The sequence below is a fragment of the Sylvia atricapilla genome, chromosome 9, assembly GCF_009819655.1.
Source record: "Sylvia atricapilla isolate bSylAtr1 chromosome 9, bSylAtr1.pri, whole genome shotgun sequence".
In the NCBI taxonomy this organism is placed as follows: Eukaryota; Metazoa; Chordata; class Aves; order Passeriformes; family Sylviidae; genus Sylvia; species Sylvia atricapilla.
This window is the reverse complement of record NC_089148.1, coordinates 28,634,979-28,652,868: the sequence shown is the minus strand read 5'-3', so window position 1 is coordinate 28,652,868 and position 17,890 is coordinate 28,634,979. Positions and strand designations below refer to the sequence as shown.

The 17,890-nt window shown below is 56.4% G+C and overlaps 1 protein-coding gene across 1 annotated transcript; it reads left to right on the top strand.

Moving 5' to 3' along the window:
- The first annotated feature begins 1,564 nt into the window (after positions 1-1,564).
- Positions 1,565-17,706, top strand: ACOT11 (acyl-CoA thioesterase 11). The gene is given in 24 exon segments (XM_066325436.1): positions 1,565-1,630; positions 1,632-1,697; positions 1,699-1,746; positions 1,748-1,834; positions 1,837-1,973; positions 6,041-6,057; positions 6,060-6,115; positions 7,558-7,621; positions 7,624-7,755; positions 8,616-8,685; positions 11,561-11,621; positions 11,816-11,917; positions 12,163-12,265; positions 12,540-12,720; positions 13,055-13,182; positions 13,256-13,392; positions 14,282-14,337; positions 14,465-14,531; positions 14,616-14,699; positions 14,786-14,849; positions 14,852-14,918; positions 15,552-15,683; positions 15,758-15,881; positions 15,970-17,706. Coding segments are annotated over 24 exon segments (2,205 nt in total). The 3' UTR covers positions 16,126-17,706.
- Positions 17,707-17,890: the final 184 nt, after the last annotated feature.

The window sequence follows — 17,890 nt, the reverse complement described above, 5'->3', positions numbered from 1 at the left end:
GCCGTCGGCCCTCGGTATTTACCCCCAACGATTTTCCAGTGTTTTAACACCAATCCCTGAGAAATTTTAGCTGTCCCAAGGAGAATAGCTGCTTGTAACCGGTGGGCTAATTACGAGTATGAATGTCAATTAATTCATTTAGCTAATTATCCACTCTCTGAGCATCACGCACCAAAGAACTGTAAAAGACGGGCATATGGTGATGGATCAGAAGGAGGGGAGCTGGTGCCGGCTGCGCTCGCTGGGCGGCCGGGGCGAAGGGATGCAGGCAGCCTGAGAGCTCGGGAATTACAACATTATGCTAATTGGGCCTGGAAAACATCAACCTCTCCTTGCAACTTTTGCTCGGAGGCTCGAGCGTGGGTCAAGCATCTGAAGTGTTTCTGATTGTGCTGTTCCCTCTGACGAGTGGGAAGAATCGTTTTCCCTTCATGGAACAAACCTTTTGATCCTAATCTCTGGCTGCAGAAACAAACAGTCCTAAGAAGGGAGGGAGAGATCCCTGAAGAACTTCCCCCTGGCCAGGGGCCCGCGTGCTAAAGGTGGGGAGATATTCTGGAGGATGCTCACTGCGATCTGGTTTGCAGGCTGCTGCAAGTGGGTAGAAATCCATCCTGGGGAGAAATATCTTATTTGCTGTCCCAAAAGGGAATGCTTTTAAAGGAAATGTTGTTTTCTAAAATGATGGGATTTAATCGCAGCCGAGTGTGCAAAGCCACCTGCAAGACGTGGAAGAGGTTGTGCGGGGCGGAAGGGCCTCTCTGTTCCTGCTCTAGGATTGAAGCATGCAGATTTTATCCAAGTAGCTGAGCAGTGAATGCTCAGTGGGGTTAAAGTCCTCAGGCAACAATCTTCTTGCAGAGAGAATCTCCATCACCATAATCGGATCAATCACCTGGTGCCATGCAGCGCTGCTTCCTCCATCCCCCAAAGGCTCCAAACCCCCTCAGGGGGTCATCACCTCACCCCTGCCCGGCCCTTGCAGATGTATCCAGGTGTCCCCTCCCCTCTGCCTGAGTCTAGGCTTTTGATGAACATTTCCACAATCAACCTAAAATTTAGCTGGCTTTTGCCCTGTTTCAGTGCTTTGTTGTTCTTATTTACCAAAAAAGGAGTGGGGCTTATTTCCTGTCGAAATTGCTTTTTTATTTCTCTGCTGGCTTTCCAGTGGCAATACTTGCGCTGCCGGTGCCTGCCAAGAGCTTTGATCAAACTTTTGTAGGTTGATTACCGAGGCTCGCTTGTAAAAGTGTGTAAATCAAATACAAATAGAACAACATCTCCGCTAAACCAAATAGTCATTAATGCGGTGACACGGGAATTTGCATTTTATTTCCTTGTTAAAAAAAAAAAAAAAAAGTTTTGTGTGACAAGCCCTGCCACAGGTACTTCAAAGGCAGCAGGGCCAGGGAGCAGCTGTGTGGATTGGATCGGCTTTCGAGAAGTTTGCCGCTTTTTCCGGACAGTGAGCTTGGTGTCGGCACCTGCGGCTCTGGGGGAAAATACTGATATTTTCAGGTGAGTTTAACTGAGCGCCTCGCTGAGCTGATGGAGCGAGAAGAGGATGATGAGCGGACTGGGGAAAGGACCTCACCCCAGGAGCTGCTCCCTGGGGAGGGCAGAAGGAAGAGGCAGAATCCCCCGGCTCCGCAGAGCTGCTGGCAGCGCTGCGGTGCCTCCCGCCGCTCTCGCTGGTTTTGCAGCCAGCCCGACACATTCCCTCCTGCATCCAGAGCCAAACTCCCGAGCGCCGGCCATTTTCCAGGCGAGCTCAGATCTGCCAAGCGCTACCTTAAGAAAAGTTCTGCGTGACCGTATTTAAGGAAGCGGCAGCGGGGTGTGCGCTGGCCCCGGCCCAGGGCTCGCAGCCAGCCCGGCCTCGACGCCCGCGCCCGCAGGTGTCCGGACGCTTCTCCTCCGAGCCAGCCGTCTCCTCAACACCTCCCGCAAATGCTCAGCTTCTTCTGGCTGAGGTGAGGGCTGCGGGGAGCCGGGCACCATGGGGACAAGGGTGGGGGGAACTCCAGGGTTGGGCGAGCGAGAGCTGCTTGTGGAGACTTCCACTCCCGGCGGTGGAGCGGCGGCTTGTCCCGGCTTGCATCGGCGCTGGGCGGTTCTTCCAGGGGAAAGATGTGGGGTGAAAAGCCCTTGTGACCCCCTGCTCAGCCGGGTGATGCTTTCTTGCCTTTGGGGTTTGCAGCGAGCTGTGCTGCTGCACTCGTGGTCGGCGCCGGTGACTCGTCCATGGGGACGTGGCATCCTCAGGCTGCAGCAGGGACAGCAGGCGAGAGATGGGAACATCAAATCCCCCCCCGACCTTTCTGGGTGTGACAGGAGGAGTGCTAGCGGGCTTTGGCTTGAATCAGCTTCTTTTCACTTAAAAGCAGGGGCAGATCTTTGGAAGCACGGGCACAGGCTGCTGGGAATGGTGGCGGCATGGGGAGGGCAGAGGGATGTGCTGGGGCTGGCAGGGACAGTGTGGGTGGCTGGGTGAGTGGCACGATGCCATGGTGGGTGGTCTCCACCCCAGCAGCCTCAAATGAGGTGGTCTTGGCCGTGGTGACTACCACGGTGGGGACCACCACATCACCATGGCGTTCACCTGTGTTTTCCACCCCAGCGCTCTCAACCGTGGTGACTCCCATTGTGGAGACCACACAGTTAAGACCACCGTGGTGCAGACCTTTGCACCAGCTTGGTCTCCGCTGTGGTGGTTTCCAGCTTGGTGGGCTGAGCTGTGGTGGTCTGAAACATGGTTGTGCTGATGTTGAGGCAGTCTCCTCCCCAGGAACGCCGTGGGTGGCAGGGCAAAGGTGCCTGGGCGGGGTGGTGCTGTTGGGTGTCCCCGTGCGTGTGAATTTTGGGCCTGGCAGTGTTTACAGCTGTACCGGGGTGACATATGGCTTTGTTCTCCCCCTGCACGGGAGCCAGACCTTTGTCCCCTGGGACACTTCCTGGGGGACTTCGCCCCTGGGCCAGCAAATCGACACGCCTTCCTGGGAGCCTCATGGGAGCTGCAAAGAGCACCAAGGCAGGGGTATGGATGGGGCTGTGGGCACGGCCAGGGTCAGGGGATGTTTCACCCTGTGGTGGAGAGGGATGTGAGGGTGCTGGAGGTGTCCTGCTAGGCTCATCCTGAGGGATGCTTTCCCATGGCTGATGGCTGGAAAACCATCTACTCCTTGTAAGAGGAGACATCCTGTGTCCCACTCTTGCCTTTGACCCTTGGATTGCACTTTCCTGGCCCCATGCCTTGCTTTCTCCATGGACTCGAAGGAAACATGATTTGTGGTGCCAGAAATACCACTTGCGGTGTGTCCTGGCTTTTCTTCTGGGCTGGCCACCCTCCTGAGGTCCCAGTGAGACCCACTGCAGGGAGCTGCTGTGTTTCCTCACCATGCTGTGACTGGCCCTTCAGTCCCTCTTGTCCCAGTGGGGCCACATCCTGAGCAGCAGCTCTCATGCTGGGGACACTGCTCCTCCTGATGAGCACGGGGTGATGGAGCTGAGCTGTGCTGGGCATCTCCAATGCTGCTTGCACCAGGGCTTTGCTGCGTGGCAGCGGGACTGGCAGGCCGGGTCAGGGGATGGACAGCCCTCAGTGCCCTGTGGAGATGACAGAATTTCCCAAAGTAGGTCAGGTTAATTTTTTTTAACGCGTGCAGATTTGCTTGTTACCATGGATATTGCTCAATTATACACCAATAATCTGCCATGAGAACTTCGTTGTCGCCGCTTTCTTCCCACCATCTCCCCGCCTTTTTTTTTTCTTTAAATACTCCCAGGGAGAGGTAAAGTCACACCGAGGGGCTGGGCTGAAAGGAGGAGACAGAGCCAGGTGAGGGAAAACGGGGATTAGGTATTTGAGGGGAGGAATTGAGGTGGTGAGAGAGCTCTGAGGGCAGGTGAGGGTGGCTCAAGGTGTGAGGCTGCCCTGCTCTGCCCAGACCCCTCCCCCCAAAGCCCAGCACTTGGGACCCCACCCCAATTTCACTCGTGTCTCTCCCTCTCATCCACTGTCTTGGAGGTGGCTGAAGCAAACGTCTTGCTTCGGTAGGCTCAAGGATTTTGGGGAACAGCTGTTCTCTGCACTCTGCCCAGCATCATCCTGGGGAGCTGCGGCACCCACGAGGGCTTGCAATGGAGGGTTCATACACAGTGGTGGTCCCCTGGTGATTTCTGAAGAAGCCAGCACTGAATTTCACAGCAGAAACACCTTTACTGGAGCTTGTGGGTGTCTTGGACACCTCTCTGCCAGGGGAGAGCTGTGAGGTGCAGTAGTGGGGTCCCTCTTCCCAGTATTTGCAGGGTTGTTGGTGTGTCTTCTCTCTGTGTCTTCTCTGGTTTGCTCTGTGTGCTTCTTACACCTTTGGCAGCACAGGAAGTGAGCATGGCTGGGAGGTTTTTTTTTTGGGGTTAGAAGTGGGTCACTCGAGGGGTGACAGAGTAAGAGCATCATTGCCTGGGTACTGCATCCCGTTGCCATGGTGACCCGAGGGCTGCATCAGTCAACAGCTTTAAAAATGTGACAGTTGAGTGAGGCTGAAGATTTTAATGAGGACAGACACTTGCTCGCTTGGTTTCGATGGCGAATACTCCATAAATACCCACCGGCTGCATGGTTCCGGGTCTCTCCTTCCCCAGGGCGGGAGCGTGGGCTGGGGCTGCCCGGGAAATAGCAGGGGGATGATGCAAAGCAGACAGCTCCGGGTGTTCTTCCCCCTCCTGCTAACGCAACCCGGGGGACAAGGTGACACTGATTGCCGAGCCAGCAGCAGGGTTGGTTTCCAAGGAATGTCCCCTCTGGTGCTGTTGGCTGGGGCTGGGGGGTGTAACAGGACACTCCCGGCCACCGCCTTGTGTCTGCCATTGGGCAGCAAACCCGTCCTGTTAAACAGGACAGTAACTCTTGCACCGGCCTCTTGCAAGGGCAGGTGAGCCATCAGGAAGCTCCCAAACCTCGATAACAAGCCTGGACGGGTCATGGGGCTAGGGGAAAAGTCACGGGGCTGGGGAAAACAGAACCCGGTGCTGCTGGGGCAGGAGTGGGAGATGAGAAGGTGAGAGAGGCTCAGCGGTGCTGTTTGTGTCTTGTTTTGTGCTGACCACATCCGTGCACTTGTGTGATGCTCCAACTCCTGATGGTGCTGGAGGCAAATGTACAGCGCCCACTTTTTTTAGCTCTGTGCCAAAATCAGTCAATGCCATGTTTGGGGAAAAAAGCTGCTACCTTGAGCAGCTTGGTTTTAGCTGCATGGGAGAGGGATGTGTGCTGCGAAAGCTGGGGTAAGCAAGGGCCTGGCAGTGCTGTGTTTAAAAGCAAACTGTAAATATAAAGCTTCTTCCACTTGTTTTTGCTGCAGCTCCCACACTGCCTTTCCTTGCCATGCCACCACGATGTCCAGCTGGGACACAGTCACTGTGTGCACGGCTGGGAGCCTGCAGGCACCAAGGACACACGATGCCCTTGTGGAATGCCAGGGCTTCGAAGGCAGAGGGCTGGAGCAGGGTGCAGCAGCATTCCTGGAGCCTGGTGCTTCCCATTTGCTGCCCCCAGTACCACCCATGGCAGCCTCAGCCCTGCCTGCTGCCAAAAATGTGTTCCTGGCTGTCTTGTGACTGCAGAGATGTCACTGCTCCGGCCAGGGGAGCGTCAAGACACAGTCCTCCGTCACATGTAGCACCATGCGAAACTCTGACACAGCGTCACTGGCTGAGGGGTTGGCCACGGCCCTGCAACGTGCGCTTTGGTCCAGCCCCCCAAAATAGCTGGGACTCTTTCATCTGGGCTGGTGAGCGTGGGACCTGACTCCCATGGAATGGCAGGCACCTGCCCCGGGTCTGCCCTTCTCCGTTTCGGCTCTGACAGCCCTTTGATAGGTGCTGCCAAGGGGTCAGTGCTGTGGGGAGGGATGTCAGCATGGGACGTGGGGACAGGATGTGACAGCCAGCCACACACGCTGCCTTGTTCCCGCTGGGAAGCAGCCACCCCCATCTCTGCCAGTCCTGCTGTAACCAGAGCCACTCTTCTCCTTTCCAGGTGTCTCTTAAAAATGGTCAAGGGAATATTATAGTCCCTGAAGACATCTTGAGCTTCTGTTGCAATGGCCTCCAGGTACCCCCGTGCCGTGCAACTAACCCGTGGCTGCCCGTCGTGCCGCCGGCTACTAACCCAGGCTGTGCCAGGAGCTGCTCCCGGCCCTGCTGCATCCTCTCCCATCATGTTCCCTCTCCATCAGCATCCCCAACCTCCTGCTGGCTACCTCAGGGCCAGGGCTCTTCCCACAGCTAGCAGCTTCTGCCCTAAAATCCAGAACTCTCGAAGGCTGGGAAAATGACCGGCGGGATCTCGGGCCAGGCTGTCTGCTCGCTCTGCAGCAGGCGGCTTTGGAGCTCTTTGCATTGCTGGCTCATACCCAGAGCCTGCTGGCTTCCCAAAATAGCTCTGTGGTACTCGTGTAGGCGCCTCTGCGTGCTGGGAAGCAGCCCGGGAGGTTCACGGAGGGGTTTGGAGGTTTCTGGAGGGGCTCTGGTGGCCGGGGGTCGGTCTGACTGTGGCATGGGAGGACCTTGGCCATGCGCTGGGCTCCGTGAGCTCGCTGCCGTCTCTGCTGAGGCGAGGTTTGTGCCGTTCCCGGGATGTCGTGTACCAGTAGCTATGGAAACAGAGGTTAGACCCGCTGGAGAAAATGCTATTCTGAGAGGCAGTGAGCTCAGGGTAGTCGGGAAAGCTTCAATTTCAGCATAAACCCATCTTTAAAAGAATCCGGGCAAAGCAGAGGGCAGAGAAGCTGCTGCAGTGGGACTCTGGCAACAAGTGCTGAGAGCAGGAGCTGCAGCGGGAGCAGAAAGCAGAAGGAAGGGCTGTGACGAAGCCCAGACAGCTCCTCGTGTCTCCTCAGTTACTCACCAGGCTAACTGAGTTCACCCTTGTGTAACACGACTCACTTGACATCTCTCATCAGCTATTTTCCCTGGCAGCACCACCTCAGCCTCCTCTCTCTCCCCCCTGCTTCCCACCGGGGCGCTGTGTGCCCAGCAAATGGACAAACCAGCCTGGAACAGATGTTACTGCCCCAACAACCCAAACTGAGGATGCTCCTCCTCTGCTGCTTGTACCACATAGCTTCCAGTGCGTCCTTTGGTGAAGGGAAGGGTGTTGGTGAAGGTTTGGAGCACTGCCAGCCCCAGGAGAGCAAACCCACCCTGTGCTGCAGCACCCTAAAACTGAAGCTGTCAGGGAGAAAAATTCTTTCCCAAAAGAGTGATTAACTTTGGGAGGGGTTTTTCGTGTTGTTCAGGAGGAGAAGTGGGGTTAGGTGATGAATGGCCTGAAAACTCGGAGTAATCCCCTATGGAGGTTTTTTTAATAGAGTTTTTCCCCCCTTTTGGCTGCAGGCACCTTGTCTTTGGCAAGGGCTGGGTGGGTTTGGTGGTGTCCAGGGGTGTGTAGGGCTGGGGTTCTCCCAGCTCTGTGCGGGGAGTGTCTCACGGGCCGGTTCTCTCAGGGGATTTGCTTCCCGTTTGGATAAAACGGAGCTTTTTGTGGTCCTCCAGGGCTCGACCTCTCCACCACGTGCCCGGGAGCCAGGGGAGCGGGAGGAGGCGCCGGGGGCCATGGCGAGCCCTCGCCTGCCCGCAACCCCACCGAGGTGCAGATGAGCCAGCTGGTGCTGCCCTGCCACACCAACCACCGCGGGGAGCTCAGCACCGGCCAGCTGCTCAAGTGGATCGACACGGCCGCCTGCCTCTCGGGTAAGCCATCCTCCCTCCGCAGCCTCATCCCGCTGGGATGCCAGGGGAGGCAGCAGGCAGGATCCGCAGGAGCCAGCTCACGGGCAGCATCCCTGGCGGTCCAGCACTGTGCCGCGGAGTGACGCCAGCCGGGGACCCACGTCATGGCATTTGCTGAGTAATTAGAGAGCAAACAGGAGCGGGACAAGAAGGGGAGGAGACGTGCGCTGCAGCATGCGTGCTGGCTTGGGGACAGATCAAAATCCTGCCTGCTTCGTCTATAACGCTGCCCTTCTCCTTGCCTGGGGTGCAGGGCGGGGGAGACCAGGCTGGTGGCACCCTGGCATCCCAGCAGCAGCCAGAGGGGCTGAGCTCCTCCGCTCAGCAGGAAGCGATGGAGCTCATCAGCTCAGCCAGCACGGGGAGGTTATGACAGGGAAATGGGTGCGATTCTGCAGTCAGATGAGGTCAGAGCAGTTTTGCAGTCATGAGGTTCAGTCCGAGTTGCAGTTTTGCAGTCTGAGGTTCCTGGAGTCCCGAGGGAAAGTTGCCACGGGCAGAGTGGCTTTGAAATATTCGCTGTGGACGGGGAGATGGAATCAGCTGCTGGTGCATCCCCACAGCTGCAGACTCACGGAGGGAAGGCAAACACCAGCACATCCTCCAAACCTTTAAACATCTGCAAACCCTCGCTGCTGTGGGAGGAGAACCCCCAAACCCCACTGTGATCCCTGCAAACACAGCAATGGGCATCAGGCAGGGAAAGGGACGCTTGGCTGGGTGTCACCAGTGTCACCAGCCTGGGGCAGAGGAACCCTCGTGCCTGTGGCACCCTCAGCACGTTGCTGCAGGTTGCCGAGGGGTTTGTTTTTCCTTTCCAGCCGAGAGACACGCCGGCTGCCCGTGCGTCACGGCTTCCATGGATGATATCTATTTTGAGCACACCATTAGGTAAATGCTCGGCGCACCGCGGGCCATGCGCGGGGGAAACGCAGGGGCTTTTCCCATCTGCCGCCTGCAACGTGGCCAGGGGCTGGAGCAGGGAGCCCGGGAGAGGAGGGTGCAGTGGCAGTGCCAGGCTCACAGGGCAGCCGGGGAGTGAGGCTGGGTCTGCGCCGCAGGGCTGCGGATGGACTGTCTGCTCTGATTTATCCGCTGTCTGGTCGCCTGGGAGCTCCTGCTGCGCTGGCTTCCCGGTATTTCCCCCAGCGCCAGCTCCTCCCTGGCTTTGTTCAGGAAACGGCTCTGATTTAGTGCTCTGGAAAAGTCAAATCTCGCAAATCGTGCTTCTGTAGAGGCAGTGTGGGTGGCGGAGGCGCGGTGGGGCTCACCCACCCGGCGGGTGCTGGGGGAGGTGGGACCTCCCGGCTTTGTGAGATGCATCAGGCTGGGCATTGCCTGGACCAAATTCCATCCCAGGCTGGTCCTGGCATCCTCTGGTGTTGCCCCACAGAGTGCCTCCTCTGATTCAGGCAGCCCTTGGGATATCATGTGTCAGGGACAATGTTTCTCCAGACCTAAGGATGTGACCAGAGGGGACAAAAGCCCTCCCAGGGTTCTACCCTTGTGCTCCACAGGCTCCCATATGAAACCATTCCCACCCAGCATTCCCAAAGTAGTCTCCTCCTTTTGTACCCTTAGAAGCCCAGGTACTGCCACTCACCTTTACTCATCTCTCAGAGCCCCACACCCCCTCTACCTGTCTCTTCCCACCTGGGTACCATTCCAGGTGGTTCCCTGGGGTTCACCATGCAATATAGGCATATAGGATCCATGCAGCACAGGGTCCATACTGTCCAGCTACTCTCTGCTGTGCAGGTCTGCCTCCTGGGGTACCCAGGGCTGGCATTGAGGTCCCGGGCTGTCAGCTGATTTGTTTGGCACTGAGAAGTCTGACTCATTCTTGGCTTTTACTGTCATTCCTAGGAAGCTCTGAACTCGCACTTTTGCCCTCCCATGAGGTGCCCGTCGCCCTGGGGCTCAGCTCCATGACAAAAGCACAGTGTGGGGATGTGGTACTGCCGTGGTGCAGAGATGGCACCACGGAGTTGATACCCTGCTCCTGGGGCAGCTTTTCCTGGGACACTTTCCCCAGCCCTCCTGGGTGTCAGGAGCAGGGAAGAACAGACCCAAGCCCACTCCACAGCATTACATCAAGCCCTGCAAAGCATTTGCCCCTCCTCGGGGCTGAGCTGGGCACTGCTCCAAGGGGGCAGGGAATTTATGCTGCTCCTGGCTCAGATCCCACTTGCTGTGGTCCAGCTTTAGGCTCTGAGCAAGGGGCCTGGCAAGGATTTCCTGCAGAGCTGTTGGAAGGGGAGGAGTTTTGTGTCAGATCTCCTGCCCAGCCGTTTGTGCTCTCTGTGCCCTTGCACTGTGGGGGAGAGGCAGGGAGGAGCTGTAGGTGCTTGAGGGCACAGAGGAGACCTCAAATTATCACTGCCTTAAAACTCACTGGCTGGGCTGCAGATTGTCCCCATCGCTCCACCCTGCTGTGTGGAAGTGCAGCTCTGGGGAGGATCACACATACCCTTGAGTGGGGCTTCGTGTGGCATTTATGGCCCTGGCTTCTGCTGTTTGATAAGGACACAGAAGATAAAGTATTTGGGGGCTATATATAGACATGTGGGGCTGCCAGTCTGCCTGCCTGGCTCCTTGCCCTTGCATGCCCCTCGCCACAAACCCATCCAGAGCATCCATCTGGCTGCTGCCATCGCCTCTAACCCTTTCCCCACGTTTGCTTTCTCTTTCTGCCCCAGCCAGCCGCCTGTAAGCCCGCTGGGCAGCGGGACGGGAGGAGCGGTGTCGGGTACGGACGTGTTTGGCCCTAGAGCAGCCAGCCTAGCACAGCGCTGCCGTGAGTTGGGAGCCTTAACCCCACTGACGTGGCATGGCATGTCAACAGAGGCTGCTCACCTAACCCTGCTAACGTTTGGGCATGTCACCGGCCCGGGGTCCATGCTGGGGGACAGCTCATGGCACTCCTGCTCCAGCCAGAGCCAACGTGCAGAGCGTGTCACTTCCCAAGCTCATTTGAAGCCTTAGGTCACGTGTGAGGACATGGGGAAAAAATCTGATGTCAAAGGACACTCTGGCTCTCCCTCTCTTCTGGTTTGAGAAGTGGTGGTTACAGGGTTTATTTTTTCCACTGAGTTTTCTAGCACTGGCCTCTGTTGGGGAATGAGGAATATTCCTGATTTAAAAATGTATTTGGTAAAGACTGCTGGTGTCACTAAAAGTTTAATTTGCTCATTCCGTGGGTGCCAGTTTGGAGGAGCTCAGTCTGCAGGGCCAGAGTTGTCTGTGTGTGGACTCTGAAGCCTACTGAAGGCACAGAGCAGCAGTTTGCTGCCAGCAGATGTTTCATTTAAGAGATGGTGCAAAATGCCCTGGCTGGATCCTGCCTCCTGCCATCTCCCAGCATCCCAAAGTATCCATTGCTCATGGGAGGGCCCCGTGGCTGGTCCAGTTGTGCAGGACAGTGGATGCAAGGCTGGAGGAGCCGTTTGCTCTGGCAGGAATGTGCATGTCTGCATGGGCAGGGGGTCAAGCAAGCCTTGGGCACCTCTGCATCTCTCAGGTGTCCTGGGCAGCACCCCAAACCTGGGGACACAGCTGCACACAGCTGCTCAGGGGTGACGTCTCACTGCTCTCACGTCTCAGGGTGGCTGTCCCTGTGTCTGCTGGCCATCTGGCATGTCCCACAGTCCCAGGAAGCCTTACCACAGCGGGCAGTGAGCCCAAATGCGTGGCACCTCCGAGGGAGCTGCTCTGTGGCTGTGTCCCCCAGTAACCTCACACGCTTTCTCCTCTTCCTGTTTTTCAGCGTCGGGCAAGTTGTCAACATCAAAGCCAAAGTGAACCGAGCTTTTAACTCCAGCATGGAGGTTGGTGTGTGCCCCTGCCCCTGTGCCCCTTGCTGTGTGCCTGTCCTCACCAGCAAAATCCTCCAATCCTCCCACAGTTCCCAGCTTTAATCCATGTGTTCATTGTTTTTGGCTGGCTCTGCACCAGGGGTGCAGGTGGGATATGGGTCCCTGGGGAGCAGAGCCAGCTCTCAGGGGTGCTGTCCCCTCTCCAGGTGGGCATCCAGGTGAGCTACGAAGACCTGTGCACTGGGAAGCACTGCAGCATCTGCAAGGCATATGCCACCTTCGTGGCACAGGGCCCCTTGGGCAGCAAGGTGAGCAGTGGCTGGTGGCTGGGGGCACTCTGTTACCCACTGCACGGGGCAGTAAGGAAATGGCCTCTGTGGGGCTGGGCTCAGCTTTCTGTCAGCTGCTGTTTCTTCATGGGTCAGTGATCCATTTTCCTGTCCTTGGGGGGATGTGTGGTGGGTGGCTTCAGCCCCGCTCTGGGCATGGAGGACACCTGCTTTCTGCTGCGGCTCGTCCCCCAGGGGACTGCAGCCTGCCCATCCCTTTGCAGGTGAGGCTGGAGCCGCTGACCCCGCAGACAGAGGAGGAGAAGATCGAGTACAGCATCGCCGCCGAGCGCCGCCGCATGCGCCTGGTGCACAAGGACACCTCAAGGACCTCCTCACCCACAGCCCCAGGAAACCGGTACCACTTCCAAACAGCCCACTGCCGGCATCCCGCTTCCTCAGCAGGATGCTGGTGGTGATCACCACGTGGAGGTTTGGGAATGCCCTGGCCGTGGTGGGGTAGGGCCAGCAGTCCCACCATCCCAGACTCCCAGGCCTGGAGGTTTAGTGGGGGTTGATGCAGTAGGTGGGCAGCTGTGGGGAGAGGGACAAGGGCTGGTGGGGTGCTGGGAGTGGGGTCCTACTGGCCGTACAACCCCCTGAACCCTGTTATCCCCTGTGGCAGAGCTGGAGACACGGGATGGCAGCGGGGCAGTGCCAGCAGAAAGAACACGGGTGGAGAGTGTGGAGCTGGTGCTGCCTCCACACGCCAACCACCAGGGCAACACCTTCGGTGGGCAGATCATGGCCTGGATGGAGAACGTGGCCACCATCGCAGCCAGGTGACCGACAGGGGTTCAGGGTCAGGGGATGACATGCCTGGAGGGGACACATGTGGCTGGGTCTGGCCACAGCTGGACTGTAGGGACCCTCCAGAGGGATGGGATGGTGCCCAGAATGTCACCCTTGGGTGACACTGCACAGGAAGTCCCACAGGTGTGTGGTGCTGAGGGACCCCAGGGAAAGGTTCACACTCCTTGCAGTTGGCTCGTTGTTCCTTCTCATGGCTGGCTTTGGCCATTGAAATCCATTTTTGGGGTCTCCTTGTCTCTGGCTGTCAGAGAGGGTGCTATAGGGGGAGGTGCCATGGCTGGGGGGTGACACCTGTCCCCACAGCCGGCTGTGCCATGCCCACCCCACGCTGAGGGCCATCGAGATGTTCCACTTTCGGGGACCGTCACAAGTCGGAGACCGCCTGGTGCTCAAAGCCATCGTCAACAACCTTCAAAAACAGGTGGGCGCCAGTGCTGGGGAGCCCCTCCCCACCCTCCCCACGGCCCCTCTGCTCCCTCATCCCTTCTTTCTGGCAGCATGGAGGTGGGGTCAGCGCCGAGGCCTACGGCCAGGAGATGTCCATCAGCCGCAGGCACATCAACAGCGCCTTCATGACCTTCGTGGTGCTGGACCAGGAGGGTCAACCCCGCACGCTGCCCATGGTGGCACCCGAGCCAGGGGTAAGGACCAGCAGGGCTGGCTTCTCCCCCAGCCTGGTAGCACCCCGGGAATCCCACTCAGCCCCGAAGGGTTCTGGGATTCGCAGCCAAACAAACGCAGTTTCACGATGATGGAAATGAAACTGCTCGATAGCAAGTGAATTAAATTGATTGCTCGGTGTAACTAATAAAATAAACCACTTGCCTGCAGAGATGGAGATGTATTAGCCACGCAAGGCTTAGCGGAGTATTGCCTGCAAATTCCAGCTCGTCTTTTCTGTAATTTAGGGGAAGGGATGTTGAGGTTGTGTTTTACCTTTCAGAGCGTCCTAATCCATAATTTGCTGGGATCCAAATATTTAGGGAAATCTGTCATATGAGCATGGCAGCAAAGCAAACACTCAGGTGTCTCAGATTCTCCTGGGCTGATCCTTGTCCAGCTCCCTGATTTTTTGATGACTTAAAACTAGGATTTCCCACTGTGATGAGATCATCTCATGGCCAAAGTCATGACACCCTGACACCTCTCTCACCCACTTTAAAACACCACACTAGCGCTTTCTTCAAATAAGCAGGTTTTTTTAGCTTTTGCTTCCTCAGAAGAGGACATTTGCAGGTGCTAGGGTACACCGTTTTCGTTTCAGGGGCTGTTTGCTGCTTTGCAGCCACAAGGGTTTTCCCTAATGTGCAAGTGCCCAGCACTTGATCAGAGCATGGTAGCAATGTGAAATAACTCATGATTAATCACTGACCATCACTGCAGTGTGGCCAGGGTGGCAGCTGGCAAGTAAGGGGGCTTCACCTTCCAGCCCTTCCCTGCTGAATGTTTTTCCCACTCCCAAAAAGTTGTGATTGGTTTTTTTCATCCTTCTTTTTCCTATTAACTTAGTTACCTTTTCCCATTTACCAGGATGGAGAAAGGAGGTACAGAGAAGCCAGTGCTAGGAAAAAAATTCGGCTGGACCGGTGAGCAGCAAAACCAGTGGGATGTGGGGGTGGAGGAAGGAGGAAAGGCAGGGCTCAGCACTTGGGTGCAGGGACAGTCTGGGGGTGGTTTGTGTCCTCTCATGGGGAAACTGTTCCTTTGCTGCAGAAAATATGTCGTCTCCTGCAAACAGACTGAGGTGCCTCTCTCCGTGCCCTGGGACCAAAGCAACAAGGTAGGAGGAGCCCCTGTGGGAGCTGCTGCCTCCTGTTCCTCCTCCTGCTCCCCCTCCTGCCCTGACATGCCGCCCCTGCCCCAGGTTTATCTGAGCTACAACAACGTCTCTGCGCTCAAGATGCTCGTGGCCAAAGCCAACTGGGCGCTCGCCAGAGAAAAGGAAAAGGTACTGAACCCTGTCCCTCCTCCCTCGGCCCCAAAGTGTGGGCAATCCCAGTGGGAACAAGTCCCAACTGTGCCCTGTGCCCCGAGGTGCGGATGTACACGCTGGAGGAGGACAAGTTCCTGTCTTTCCGCATCGAGATCTCCGTCTGCATCCGGCCGGCCGAGCCTTCTCCCTGCTCTCCAACCTGCGGCGCCGCCACGAGTGGGACAGCCACTACGTGTGAGTGCTGCAGGCCTCCCCACACATCACACCCACAGGGTTAAACCTCTGAGCACCCCTTTGGGTTTTCCTGGGAGCCAGCGTGGTGCCTTGCTTGCTCTTAGAGTTCCCTCACTGTGTGTCCCTGTCCTGGCTCTGTCTGGGCTGATGGCTGCGCTTTGCTGGAGCAAACACCTATTTGGGTCTCCCTCAAATAATTTGGGTCTGGTGGTGGGCTGTAAATGTGTAAGGGCCAGATTCAGGGGCATGTTGGATTATATTTTCTTCTGACTTGGAAATGGGGAAACCGAGAGGCGTTTTAAAAACTTCTATTCCTATTTTCAGTCTCATGTGAAGGGTGAGACAGTACAGATGTTATAATTTATGCTATCACAATGAAAAGCTAAACTATTTCTTAATTACAGTACATTAAAGTGTTTCTTGGCCTATTAGCTCTTGTGTAGCAAAAGTTCCATTTCTCTTTTAACAACGTCTGTCCTGTTCTATGGCATTTCTAAGTCAGCATTTTTATCTCGAAGTTTGCATCAAAATGCATACTTTGTGAGTCTTCTGTCAGCCTTTGAGAATTCTCAACGAATCCATTTCCCACAGGGGCACAGCAGGGTTTCTGTGACCGGTCCCCTTCCCTTACAGGAGTGCTGAGCTTGTCCAGAAGGTCGATGATGATGACATGATCTACCACGTGGTGAGCCAGAAGCTCAGACACGAGAACAAGCCGCAGGACTTCGTTATCCTGGCGTCCCGGAGGAAGCCCTGCAGCAAGGGGTGAGTGTCCAGCCCCAGCCCTGCTCCCTGTCACCCAAGCTATGCCAGCTCACAGGGCTCCCTCTTGTCCCCAGGGACCCCTACGTGGCCTTTCGGTCGGTGACGCTGCCCACTCACCCCGCCAGAGCCGAATTCACGCGCGGGGAGACGCTCTGCTCCGGGTTCTGCATTTGGCCAGAGTCAGAGGAGATGAGCAAGGTGGGAATGCTGTGGCTGTGTCCCCACAGCCCAGGGAGGAGCTCCTCCTTCCCCTGTGCCCCTGCTGACCTTGTCCTGTGCCTTGCAGGTGGCTTATTACAACCAGGTTATGCCAGGGTACCTCAACTACGTCACCACCAATGTGGCGGGACTGTCCTCAGACATCTGCTCCACCTTTGAAGCCTGTGAGAAGTTCCTGCTGAAGAATAAGGATGACCTGATCTCACGGCTGCAGGACTTCTAGAGCCATCTGCTGACAGATGGACAGACAGACGAGGGGACACCTCTGTGGTGGAAGGGAACGTGGGATGGTGGCACCCAGACCCTGCCTCCCTGGGGGCTTTGGTCCCAAGGGCTGGGGTGGAGGGGCATTACTGTACCACCTCATCCCTTGCACTGATGTGCCATACCTTTTCTTCTTTCTTTTTAATTTTGTTTCGAAATTTTATAAGTGGATGTACAGGACTTGGTTTTCTAGTTCACTTAACGCTACTTGAATCTTTATATGATCCAAAATCTTAACAAACCAGATTTTTTTTTTTTTCACTAGTTCTCAGTGGGGCATAACTGGTTCCTTTTGAGGCAGCAAAGGGAGAGAGGGGACAGTGATGTAGGGTGGGTGCTTTACCCTTTCCTGGTGTAGGGGTGGGGGTGGAACATCCCACTCTCCCCTCTGCTGCTCCTTTTCCTGGGCAGAGCTCCTCCTGGGCTGAAATCCCACCCATGGGGCTGTGGAAGGAGCAGCAATAAAAGTGTTTTGAAAGGAAAAGCATCCTGTCTGCTCCAGGGGCTTGCTGTGTGGTGAGCTTGGAGCAGGGATCCTGCGCCCACAGCACACCTGGGGCTCAGGTGGATTGAGGCAGGACTGTGCTGCAGGGAGGGGTGGTGCTCCCTGCAGGTGGCTTTTGGAGACTGCTCTCCTTTTCCTCCTCTGCTGATGCACCAACACCTTGAGATGTAAACCCCAAAGTGCCTCAGAGGTGCTGAAAAAGGAAAAGACAGAGGCAAACCTTGTTCCCTTAAGTATGGGATGCTCTGGGAAAGGCACCAGATGAAGCAGGGGTGATAGTGAAATGCAACTCATCAGTCACAGCACAGGGGACATCTGCCCTCAGCCACAGGCCTGTGGAGAGCCCCCTCCCAGGCCTTCCTGGGTCACAGCCAGAGGTTTTCTGATGACATTGAGGTTTCTGGAAGGCTTGCTGCCTGCTGGTAAATGAGTGAGCCCTGGAAGCCCTTAGGCACGCAGAGCTTTGGGCACAGCAGGTTTTACAGGAGCCAGCTGTGCCCTTGCTCTGCCTGCAGAGCCTGTGCTTAACCCCAGGGATGGGTTTTGTAGAGCTTAACCATGAGCAAGTGATGGTGATGCCGCTCTCGGGGTGAGGTGAGGCCATGGGCTACCAGAAATGACCACAGGCTCTTTCCAGGACTACAGGTGTCCCTCTGCAACACCCAGTCCCTTTCCCCCCAAATCCCCCACCCAGTTTATAACAGAAGGAGCTCTTGCCCTCTCCTGTGACCAGCAGCCAGTGCTCTCACCCTGGGCTGGCTGTGGCCATAAACCCCTAATCTCTGCTCTATTTCCCATCATAAATATCTCAGCTCAAGGCCTGGCACGGCTGTGCCCGACCCCCAAAAGATAACTGAACATAGTACTAAACATTCAATTTTTGTACAGCCTTTTATCTCCCAAAACTCGAGCAATCCTGCCTTTTTATCACCAGGACGAGAGCCATCCTTCCTACTTACTGTTAGGAATTGCTGCTGCTTGATTAAGTGGAGGGATGATGTATCTGCCTGAACATTAAACTTTAACTGACCTCTCCTTCTCCTTAAGTATTGTGCTTTTTCCCACTGGGAGGCCCGGTCAGCCCTGGCTCCAGCCTGGCTGGGTCCCTGGGGATGCAGGGTGATGGAGCAGGAGTGACCTGGGGACACGGCGTGGTGTGTTTTGTGCTTCTGGAAGAAAACTGCAGCCCTACAGCATCTGCTGGCCCTCAGGGCAGGCA